This window comes from Megalobrama amblycephala, linkage group LG4 (assembly GCF_018812025.1).
Source record: "Megalobrama amblycephala isolate DHTTF-2021 linkage group LG4, ASM1881202v1, whole genome shotgun sequence".
In the NCBI taxonomy this organism is placed as follows: Eukaryota; Metazoa; Chordata; class Actinopteri; order Cypriniformes; family Xenocyprididae; genus Megalobrama; species Megalobrama amblycephala.
Window position 1 is genome coordinate 31,463,045 of NC_063047.1, and position 12,478 is coordinate 31,475,522.

At 36.0% G+C, this 12,478-nt stretch overlaps 2 protein-coding genes across 6 annotated transcripts in view; both read right to left on the reverse strand.

The window, feature by feature from the left end:
• Window positions 1-1,689, reverse strand: part of ypel1 (yippee-like 1) — a 29,148-nt gene extending 27,459 nt beyond the window's left edge. For 2 of the 4 annotated variants that reach the window (XM_048188868.1, XM_048188865.1), the window contains exon 1: window positions 1,453-1,689. The gene's annotated coding sequence lies outside the window, so the exon portion shown is untranslated. Of the gene's footprint in view, window positions 1-12; window positions 379-1,452 lie in introns of those variants that run through there. The other 2 variants (XM_048188866.1, XM_048188864.1) reach the window with 1 other exon arrangement.
• Window positions 1,690-9,101: 7,412 nt separating this feature from the next.
• Window positions 9,102-12,478, reverse strand: part of mapk1 (mitogen-activated protein kinase 1) — a 39,725-nt gene continuing 36,348 nt past the window's right edge. For both annotated transcript variants that reach the window (XM_048188870.1, XM_048188869.1), the window contains one exon: window positions 9,102-11,845. In XM_048188870.1, coding sequence (XP_048044827.1) covers window positions 11,721-11,845 — 125 coding nt within the window. In that variant the 3' untranslated portion in view covers window positions 9,102-11,720. The remainder of the gene's footprint in view (window positions 11,846-12,478) is intronic.

Sequence of the window (12,478 nt, forward strand, 5' to 3'; positions counted from 1 at the left end):
TCGTCAACTTACCACTTGAACTGGATCTCAATGCGAAGTTTGGCATAGATTTTCTATAGGGAAGCTGAATATTTTTTGTTTCCCCCAAAGTATGATTTATGATATTTTTATTTATTTTTGGTTTTGGTTGTCTTGTCTCGCTGCAGATTCCGTCTGAGATCTCAAAATGAGACTATCAGACAGTTTTGTGTGTCGGTTAGGCTGTACATTTCTCTAGTCTTTGTTGCACTCTTTGTGTTTGTGATAGACTTGCTGCTCTGTGAGTGGGCGGGGCGTCGCATTACTGGCGTGGAAAGCATCCAATAGCTGAGCTGCGAGGGCGTGGCTATCAGCGGAGCGAAAATAATCCCGGATGTGTAAATAAATACAACGCAACTCAACGATTACATAGGTTAAGATGATGACTTCATCGGATTCATGTTTTGCATTATGTCCCTAGCTCTCAAAATGGAGAGCTGCATTCCTAATGAATAACAATTCAACGAAGTGTAATGGATTTAAATGTTTAAAATGAAAATTTTAAATGATTTAAAAATGATTAAATAGTTCTTAGAATAGTCTTGCACAATTTGTAGTTATTATAACCCCAACTACTTTCAGTCCTATAATGTCACTGGTTCCTTTTTATTATAATAGCTACACCCACAGAGACCACATGGGAAACATGCAATTCACATCAACACATCAAGACAGTCATTACAGAGCAATATTGCTTAATAAAATGCTTTGGGACTGGTGTAAGGGTGGGATTCACAGCATGACAGCTTTAAAGAAATGGCCCCATCTTTATGCGTCAGAGAGCATCTGCTACGCCTTATAAATAATAAGTGAAGAGACTGCCTAAAATAAATGATGGACACAAAAAACAACCCAGTAGTAACTCTGTATACAACGATGCAATGCATAACGTAAAACTTCCGTAGTCTACATTGACACGAATGTCATTGTCATCATATTCACTGACAGTGCGTTGTTCAAAGATAAATAACCCATTTACCTATTGACACAGACAGACAGACGCAGTGTTCCGACGACAGTCAATATTGATCAATAGTTTCAAAAGCGAACAGGAGGGCGTGAATTCGTGCAATATTTTGAAGTCTTCATCTAAATAAGGAAGCCTGTCGCGTCGCCACCACTGTCCTGATGATGTCATATGTTTTCATTCTGCGTCCCATTTTATAACTCCGCGCCATGGAAACCCACAGTAAAGCTTTTCACACGGACACAAGGCAGTTATTGACCCAGCTCACCGAATAAAATACAAATAAACACTGTTGTGCTTGACGGCGTCGTGTTTTAACTTGCTGTAGGAATATAAAAACACAGCACTCCAATGTGACCTTCGCTGAGGCACTTACGATGGAGTCCTCTTAAAGCAACTCATACATTTGGGTGTTTGCACAGGAAAATATCATCAAATCTAAAATGAAAACATGCCTAATCTTATACCTTTGGCAGGAAGTGTATCAGTTGTTCTCCCCACTGCAGGGTTTCTCATTCAGGAGGGCTGCTGTGGTGTCCGCATGTCACGACGGTCCAAGATGCTGCTGTTGTTGTTGTTGTTGTTGTTGTTGTTTAGAGTCTACTGTTCATATTTCCTCTGCTCTGACACTCTTCTCTGCAGATTTTTTTTTTTTTTTTTTTTTTTTGAATGAGACTGATGCGGTCACGTACGAGGCGGAGGTCGCTATTAGTGCGCGCTCCACGCTCACTTACATTTATACGCATCTGTCCCATATCTTCATTCACAAATATTTTGCACGCGACCCTTTTATAAAACCTGTCCACAACATAAATTATATATATATATATATATATATATATATATATATATATATATGTATATATGTATTAAAAATAGCCTAAATTAATCATAGTTTGGGAAAGCTGCATGAGAAATTTGTAAATTTACAGTTGCAATTTTAAAGAATGCAGCAAATGTATATTTTTTCACACGCTGTAGTGTAGATGATTATCCAAAACGATTGAAAATGATCACATGAATTCAAAAAGAATCAGTTTATAGCATTTTGTGGTTCACTTAAATTCAAATATTACACTATAAATAAAAGAGAGAAAAAAACGCTAGGGTTAAAAAGGGTTAAATTATATAAGTACTTTGTTAAGATCACTAATATTAGTTTCACATCTTTACCAAAACACAACTGTATGTTCTCATTAATTTTCCCCATTTCTTTCTTTAATTATTTCTAACTCGCTGGGTAGAATGTATTGTGAACTTTAAAAGACGCCTCGCAATTTTAGTTGTTTTGATACATATATATATATACATATATATATATATATATATATATATATATATACATATATATATATATATATACATATATATATATATATATATATATATATATATATATATATATACATATATATATATATATATATATATATATATATATATATGTGTGTGTGTGTGTGTGTGTGTTTATTATGACGACGTTCTTTTCCGCAGACATGGAAACCAATCAGGGTAAGAATTATTTGTGTCAAACCAATCAGCTGCCGTCACAGAGCCAATCACCGCAGGCTCCGCGCTCCAGACAAACACAGAGCCCGCGCTCACAGCATCTTGTTTTCGATAATGCGCGTTCACTGCAGAGACACGTGCCAATTCGCACGGCAGCGCGCTCCAGTCCTTATAGATATAACACGTGGTTCGGGTAAACAACGCGAAGGCCCGGATGTTGATGCTTTAAATTAGACAACAGCTATAAGGCCATCAGCTGTAATTGAAATATTTGTTGTAACGATAATTATGATATAGCCCTAGTGATAATAATAATAATAATTATTATTATTAAATAAGCCTGTTTGGCGAAATACAAGTAGAGGTCTGGAGAACTGCCTCAAATAAGAATAGTAATAATATATGATAAACAATATCATCTAACTCATTCTCCATCAGCAGTTGTTGTTTAGCATCTGCGGTCAATAATAGGTATAATTTTAAGGAGAATGAAAAAAATGTTCTTCATCATAAAAATAGTTAAACTCTGTCGCCATCTACTGTACCAATACTGCCATTGCTCTAAACGCTACAGGCATGTTCATTATGATTACAGATATACGACCATTGACCAGTGCCTGTGCTAAACTGCAATGTATTGCAGTTATAAATACTATAAATAATAATAATAATGATAATAGGGTAACACTTTACTTGAAGGGGTGTGCATAAGACTGACATGACACCTTCATAATCTTGACATGACACGTGTCATGAATATGAAGGAGGTTTTATGCATGTTTATGACAACTGTCATTAAATGTCATTCGCTCAATTATGTCATTTTTAATGCAAAGATGACATTGTTTGAGATGTCTTTGTTACGACAACTTGACATAAACCAATACATCATAACCTGTCAGTGTCTTTGTCATGACAACTTGATATTAGCAAAACATCATAACCTGTCATAAACATGACATAGCAGATTAATTATCAAACTTAAAAAACTACTTAGCTGTATGGGTTAACATTACATTACATTATTTTGGTAACACTTAGGGAACACATATATAAAAGATTAGCTATGACTTTTCCCTCAATAAACTCTTAATTTACTGCTTATCATAGTTAATTGTTAGGTTTAGGTATTGGGTAGGATTAAGAATGTAGAATAAGATCATGCAGAATAAGGCATTAATATGTGCTTTATAAGTACTAATAAACAGCCAATATTTTAGCCATATGAATGCTAATAGTAATAAGCAACTAGTTAAAAGACCCTAAAATAAAGTGTTACCATTATTTTATAACAGTGTCATCTTTTTTAAGAAATTTGAAATTGTCTATTATCTGACCTTATGTTGGTGGACACTTAAAAAAACCAACAAAAAAAACAAAAAAAACATGAAATGAAAAATAGTCATGATGCTGTTATAATTATAGTTATATATATATATGTTATAGTATTGTCACTTAATGACATTTTAATGACAAGTTCAATTTGTACCACTGTACTTGAGCTCAAGATACATATTCATGACACTATTATAATGGCCTCATGACAGCCAATGTCAAAACCAACCACATGACAGTTTAATGCAATGTTAACCCATAAAGCTAAATAATGTCAAGTTGTCATGACAAAGACACTGACAGGTTATGATGTATTGGTTTATGTCAAGTTGTCATAACTCGGACATCTCAAACAATGTCATCTTTGCATTAAAAATGACATAATTGAGCGAATGACACTTAATGACAGTTGTCATAAACATTCTTAAAACCTCCTTCATATTCATGACATGTGTCATGTCAGTCTTATGCACACCCCTTCAAGTAAAGTGTTACCGATAATAGTAATAATTATTATTATATAGCACTCTTTTAGCTTACAGCATTACTTGAAGAATGATTAAGGGCAAGACATTTCTTTTCAAGCAGGGACCTATTTAATAGTAATTTTTAGGCTAATTAATGCAAAAAACAAAACAAAGAAACCTAGGAAGCTATACATTTTCATGTATATGTATACCTCCTGCTTACAATGTGTGGGAAATAATATAAAGATGCTGTTATATATAATTATTTGCTTTTATTTGTAGTACTAAAGCCAAAATAAATTAGATTTTTTAAATTGATAGCATTTTTGTTTATTTGTTTTCTACAGAATATTAGAATATTGTGACAACTTACCCCATTGTGTGACAACATGCCCCACTGTTATTACAGAAGACATTTTCAATTAATTGTGACAACATGCCCTGCTGTTTTACAGGAGATATTTTCAATGAACAGTAGCTTTTTCCTAGCTGAAATGTTCAACATGTAAGACTTTAAGATTTGTCTAAACAGAAATGAACCCTCAAAACAAAGTAAAATGTGACCGCTATCCCCAGTCTTTGTAATTGCCTACTGACAGTTGGAGTTTCAAATAAAGACACTGCCATCGTGCATTAGTGTTGGACGAGGATCTAAGCATTTATGATGAATTATTAGGCTTTGTAATAATGCATCTCTCAGGAAAGCATTTATCCTGTAGTGTGCTTGTCATCAAGAACAGCCACAGCACTGTTTCTCTTCTAACTCTGAGGGTTAACGAGGAGCCTAGTTTATTTTTATTGATTGTCTAAATAGTTCTCATCATGCAGCAGACGCTGCCACTGGTTGTCAGGGATGGCAGGCTCTCACAGGAGCCCAATCAGACTCATGCTTATGGTATTACATCACTGCACTTTACCTTTTCTTATTCACTCAATCAAGAGCGCAAAGAGGAGCACATCTGTTGCCGTGCCAACCAAGACAACACAATGGAAGCAGAGCATTTCGTCACTCTCCTACAACTGAACAATGCTGCCACATTTTAACTCCAGCAGCTGATCTTAAACAGATAAGCTTGTCTGCTTAGTTAAATCCAACACATGAAATACTAGAACAAATAATAATAATTATTATTTTAAATGCAAAGCTGGCATAGAAGCACTTCTGTGGCATTTAAGTGTCTTTACACAGACTGTTTAATGGTGCTCAGAGATGCCATAAATGCATTTACACAGCAATTACAACTGTATGATTTGATACTGTGGGCTGGTGTGGGTCAGAGCAGGCATAATTTAGTATGGCTTTTATATGGCATTGCATCTTTACACTGATTTCTGAGCAGGCAGAGAGCAACTTGTCTATGTAAAGATAACTTATTTTAGCTCACAACACTACTTAAAGAACTGATTAAGGGCAACTAGCTAAGGCTTCTTTACACAACACATTTAAGGCTGCTCTGTGCCTGCTCAAAATTCTGTGTAAAGATATAATGCTACACAAAAGTCAGACCAAATTATGCCTGCTCTGACCCACCTCAGCTCTTATAGTGTCAAAGTATAGTTGAAATTGCTGTGTAAATGCATTTATGCCACCTCTGAGCAGCATTAAAAATTCTGTGTAAAGACATAAATGCTAGCTCAGAAATGCTTCTGTGCCACCTTTGCAGTGTAAATTTATATTGATCTAAGGCATCTTTACACAGACAAGTTAATGCTGCTCTAAATTCTGTGTAAAGACGCAATGCAGCATAAAAGCCAGACTAAATTATGTCGGTTCTGACCCACCTCAGCCCCTATAACAATATGCAGTTAAAATTGTTGTATAAATGCATTTAAGCAGTAAATGTAAAGACAATTAAATGCCACTTCAGAAACGCTTCTGTGCCACCTTTGCAGCGTAAACTTAAAGGGTTAGTTCACCCAAAAATGAAAATTATGTCATTAATGACTCACCCTCATGTCGTTCCAAACCCGTAAGACCTCCGTTCATCTTCGGAACACAGTTTAAGATATTTTAGATTTAGTCTGAGAGCTTTCTGTCCCTCCATTGAAAATGTATGTACGGTATACTGTCCATGTCCAGAAAGGTAATAAAAACATCATCAAAGTAGCCCATGTGACATCAGTGGGTTAGTTAGAATTTTTTGAAGCATCGAAAATACATTTTGGTCCAAAAATAACAAAAACTACGACTTTATTCAGCATTGTCTTCTCTTCCGGAATCCTTTCCATTGAATTGATTCCATTGAATCCTTTCATCTGTCGGTGTTGGTAATGCACTTTTACGTCGCCGTGGTTGTTTTTGGCGATTAGGACATCCGTGACATGCACACTTACGCACCATTTTAAAAAATATAGCAATACCAAAATACAAACAATGTAGAATAGCTTGAATACAGCGTGCGTCTCCCTCAGACTGTAAACGAAGCTCTGGCACACCAGATAACTTGTCAGCAGCGTCTCACGTCAGCAGCGTCACTGCGGAGTCGTGAACCACACTCTGGAGCAGAAGGGGACGGTAATGCACCAATAAGCTGGATGCCAACTGCTGTAAAACAGGAAAGAAGAAGAAGAAGAAGAGTCATGAACGTGGATTGACAACAGACCCGGAAGAGAATACAATGCTGAATACATTCGTAGTTTTTGTTATTTTTGGACCAAAATGTATTTTCGATGCTTCAAAATGTCACGGATGTCCTAATCGCCAAAAACAACCACGGCGACGTAAAAGTGCATTACCAACGCCGACAGATGAAAGGATTCAATGGAATCAATTCAATGGAAGGATTCCGGAAGAGAAGACAATGCTGAATAAAGTCGTAGTTTTTGTTATTTTTGGACCAAAATGTATTTTCGATGCTTCAACAAATTCTAACTAACCCTCTGATGTCACATGGACTACTTTGATGATGTTTTTATTACCTTTCTGGACATGGACAGTCTACCGTACATACACTTTCAATGGAGGGACAGAAAGCTCTCGGACTAAATCTAAAATATCTTAAACTGTGTTCTGAAGATGAACGGAGGTCTTACGGGTTTGGAACGACATGAGGGTGAGTCATTAATGACATAATTTTCATTTTTGGGTGAACTAACCCTTGCTGCTCTGTGCCGGCTCAAACTTCTGTGTAAAGATATAATGCTGCATAAAAGCCAGACCAAAATATTCGTGCTCTGACCCACCTCAGCCCTTATATGTGTCAAAGTATACAGTTGAAACTGCTGTGTAAATGCATTTATGCCACCTCTGAGCAGCATTAAATAGTCTTCTTCAGAAGCGCTTCCGTGCAACCTTTTGCAGTGTAAATTTAGCATTTAGCATATTTTAGCATATGGATTAGTGCCAAATTTACACTGCAAAGGTGGCACAGAAGTGCTTCTGAAGGCGGGTCAGAGCAGGTATATAATTTAGTCTGGGCTTTTATGCTGCATTGCTTCTTAACACAGAATTTTGAGCAGGCACAGAGCAGCATTAACTTGTGAGTAAAGATGCCTTAATTAATGAAACAACAACAAAAAACCCTCAAAAATAAAGACCGCCTTGTGAGGGTTATTTTCATGTATATATACCGCTTATGTGTGAGAAAATAGATGTTTCCAAAAATTATTAGCTTTTAATTGTCATTGTACTAAAGCCAAACTAATCTGTACTAATGCAAAATTCCACTGCAAAGGTGGCACAGAAGCGCTTCTGAAGTGGGATAGTTCACTCCAAAATTAAACTTTTGTCATCATTTATTCACTCTCAAGTTGTTCCAAACCTGAATAAATCACTTTGTTCTGCTGAACACAAAGGAAGACATTTGGAAGAATGTTTGTTACCAAAGCGGTTCACGCCCTCCATTGACTACCATAGTAGGGGAAAAAAAAATACTATGGTAGTCGATGGGAGGTGAGATCTGCTCAAGGTTAGGAACAACTTGAGGGTGAGTAAATGATGACAAAATTTTCATTTTTGGGTGAACTATCCCTTTAAGTGTCTTTACACAGATTGTTTAATGCTGCTCAGAGGTGGCATAAATGCATTTACACAATTCTAACTGCACAGGGGCTGAGGCGGGTCAGAGCAGGCATAATTTAATCTGTTTTTTATGCTGCATTGTGTCTTTACACAGAATTTTGAGCAGGCACAGAGCAGCATTAACTTGTCTGTGTAAAGATGCCTTAATTAATGCAACAAACAAAACCCCTCAAAAACAAAGACCCCCTTCATAAAATATTTATTTTCATGTAGCCTTTATATACAGCTTATAAAAACTAGATGATAAAAATGATTTGCTTTGCTTGCTAATTTTTAAACAGATAGCATTTTTGTTTATCTGGGTTTTTTTTTACAGACTATTAGATTATTTTAACATCAAGGCTGTTTACAGGTTCCCATTGTGACAACATGCCCCACTGTTTTACAGAAGACATTTATGTAGCTTTTTTTCCTGGCTGATATGTTCAACACTTTTATGGTACACTTTTAAGATTAGTCTATAGACCTTATTCACAGCAGCAGTATTTTTAGCGAGGCTGTGAGAGATAGACATACATCTTTTCAGTGGGTTACTGTTATTTAATGGGTTTTTTGGATTGTTCTGCTGCCGAAACACTGCAAAAATATATTTCCAAGAAATTTCAGTAGACAAAAAAAAATCCAGACAACATGAGCTGTGGAAAATGATAAGTGATCTAGGAGCTTTATACAGCTTTTTACAGCAGATGCCATTGAAAACAAGTCTATCCATCACAGCCAAAGGTCTACAGTCCAACACATGAAACACTAGCACTAATATCAAGGAGGAGACATGAGGCAGCAATATAATACAATTTGTTTTATTCTGCTGTTTCTAGGTTACATGACTTGGCAGATGCAGAGATCAATATCGGTAACGAACGTTGGCCGTCTTTTTGAGCAGTAAAAACAAGCCTTTGAGACATAATGCCACTTTTTTCAATAGATTCAAAAGATTTTAATCTATTTTTTTTTGTATAATGTTTGTAATCACAAGTTTCCCCAGTGACTTTACTGACACCCTCTGAATTGCATCCAAGGGTCCAAAACCTGGGGGTTTCGAAGATTGTAAGTGAAATTCACAACAAAACTTGGCCATTGCTAACAAAAAGGAGATTAATACACAGAGACATTTTTTTACAAGATTAATAATAAATCACTAGACATTCATTTTTACAGTAAAAACAGTTCCGCACAAAACTTTCAAGAACTGAAGGCAAAATGCAACAGGATCAAACCAGGTAGGGCAGAAATAAAAGGCGTATTTATTTTTCTTTATACTTCCTCAAACGAATCACAAAAATCACAAAAGCTGTGACAAATAGGACTTAAAATTACATAAAGAGAATTGAGATTTTTTTTTTTGGTTTTCACTGTTTTTTTAAATATATATATAAATTTATATATATATATAATTTCAAGAGTATACCGCAAAAAAGTCACAACTGATCCCCAACAAAACAACGCTGCACGATAAATGTATTTGTGATGCATAAAGGCACACAGAAACAGACAGGCTGCACACTGATTCGGCAGAAGCTATCTTACAGAGTTTTGCTTTTTTTTTTTTTTTTTTTTTTTTTTTTATGTATGTATTTAAGATAATAGTCCATTCTCTCCTTGATCAACCAACATCTGATACCACCACTAGGTGGCGCCTTGCCAGATACTTATACAGGCGAAAGTAACGTGGAGTTAGTAAACCAAAGAGGAAGCAAGTGTGATAAAGAAACACTTCGCAGAAGCCATGCACACATCAGTATCAATAACTTAATATCTTAGACGTCGACTGAGCTCCATTTCCACAAACGTTCAAGTGCTATCTCGCTCACTAATTGCACAAAAGTATGCATTATTATAGCACGTACAGTTCCAGGTAGACTTTCTCTTTCATTTCTCCTGGGTCTCGACGCACCACATTATTCATTCACCAGCAGAAAATATCTTATGATTGAAATGGATTAATAAAAGGTGCATTTGCATGGCTAGAGACTTCTAATTTCCAAGTGGAATTAAACCTGGCTGATTTAGTTCATCTAAAAAGCTAATCTTGATTATTGTCATTTTTTCTTCAAACACTGAAACGAACCTGAATTTTGAAAGAAGTGCAACCAAAATGTACAAGCAAAATAAAGAGTTTTTTTTTTTTCTTTTTGAACTCATAATACTCTATATAGGAAATATGAGACCACAAAAGGTTATAACAAAATCCTGAGAGTCCAATAGTGGAATCCCCAGCAGTGTGGCACTTCCATTTTCTTTGTATAGAAAGCTTTTTAACAGTCATGCAAGGGCACAGTCTTATTGATACAAGGCGGCTGGGGGTGGACAGGGAAAGCAAAAAGAGAAAGAAATATGCAAAAAAAAATAATAATGAATGAATACAGATGAGCAGGCACTGTACGTTTATAACAAACATTGATTAGTTTACCAGTTAAAAAAACTCAAGATTGTTCTTTGTCCCGTGACAGAAGTTCCTCTAAACCTAGCTAAGCGATAAAGTCCAGTTCCTAAATGGACCTACACACATCTTTAGATTCAAAAACACCTGGATTTTGGGAAATACATTCACCTGCATAGAACTTGTCTTTTTTGCAGGTAATGTGAGTGCTTAGGTCAACTTTTGGACACAAGTGGTGTCGTAACATCTTCAAAGCGGCCTTTTCTTTGGTGCTTAAGCAAATTTAACAGATTAGCCTCTTTTCTAGGGGTTCTAAAAGGGTTTAAGGGTTTATGATATATATATATATATATCTCATAAACTGCTGTCAAACTATTAATCGTGATTAATCGCATCCAAATTAAGTTTGTTTGCACATCAAGGGGGATTGGAAAAGTTAAAATATACAAAAAAATGAATGAAACATTTAATCAATTTTAAGGGGTCATTAGTAAATACATATTTGCATTTAAGAAAATATATTAAAGCCTCAAAATGGCACCGTGGCAAATTTAGAGCTCTGTGCACTTTGAGGAGGTTGGCGATGCACAATGTGGGTAAATGTGTGTCCACTGCATATATATATATATATAAGAATAGAGGAGATCTGAGCCCTGGTTCTCTCCCTGTTTGACCTCTGTGGGACTTCAAAATGGCTTACAGACACCTTAGAAAAGCAGCTTGTTGGAAATATTAACAGGAGGCTAAAAAGAAGCACAACACTAACACAATCATAGACGTTTCTTTTTACTTAAGTGTATCAGAGGACCAAGAGAAAAAGGGTTAAATCGGAATCGAACACACGCAGGCACACTTTCACACAGATAAGCAAGAAGAGAGAACGATGTGATGCAGAGGAAGAGTGTGAGAGAAGTTCTACACTTTTCTTCAGTTGTAATGAGACTGAAAGAGTAAAGGAGGTGGAGAGCAGGAGGGCGCAGGAGTCCGAAGGGGTCAGATGAACTTAGAGGGCTGTCTGTGGTTTTAGGGTTCAGGAAAAGGAGGAGATAACGATGATGATGACGATGGTCGATGAAGACCAAAAGAGGACCACAGCGCACAGTGGTGTGGAGACAGAAGCATCAGCATGATTGAATCCAGACCAATACCTACACACAGAAAAAAATAGGTTTAGTTATGGTCGAAACAATACAAATCAAATTCCATCTGGGTCCAAAACTTGCAAAAAGTGCCAAATGAGAGTAAAAATGAGGCTTTGCAGAGGAATTAAATGCATTAGCAGGTACACTAGTATTCAAAAGTTTGGGGTCAATATGCAAACAGTCTGAATAACCATGTCAAGACTCAGAAGTAGTTTCAGCTTTCTAATAATATTCATGTTGGTGGCACTGTTTTGTAATCCAGGAAGTGTAAAAGGAACAGCTGCTCCCTCCAGAGAATCATCCGGAAACACTGCATGTCTTTACGCTCCTGACAAACAAATTCTTTATTTTATTCATAATAACAAAATGTGTTCAAAAGTTTAGGGTCAGAATTTTTGTTTTATTCAGCAAGGACGTACTTAATTGATCAAAAGTGACAAAACACTTTTACATTGTTACAAAATAGTTCTATTTCAAATACATTTCTAGAGCTTTCTATTCATGAAAGAATCCTGTATTATGGTTTCCACAAAAATATTAAGTAGCACAACTGTTTTCAGATGTGATAATAAGAAATGTTTCTTGAGCATTAAATCAGCATGTGTGACCAAAGACCACAAGACTAGTCATAAGGGTCAA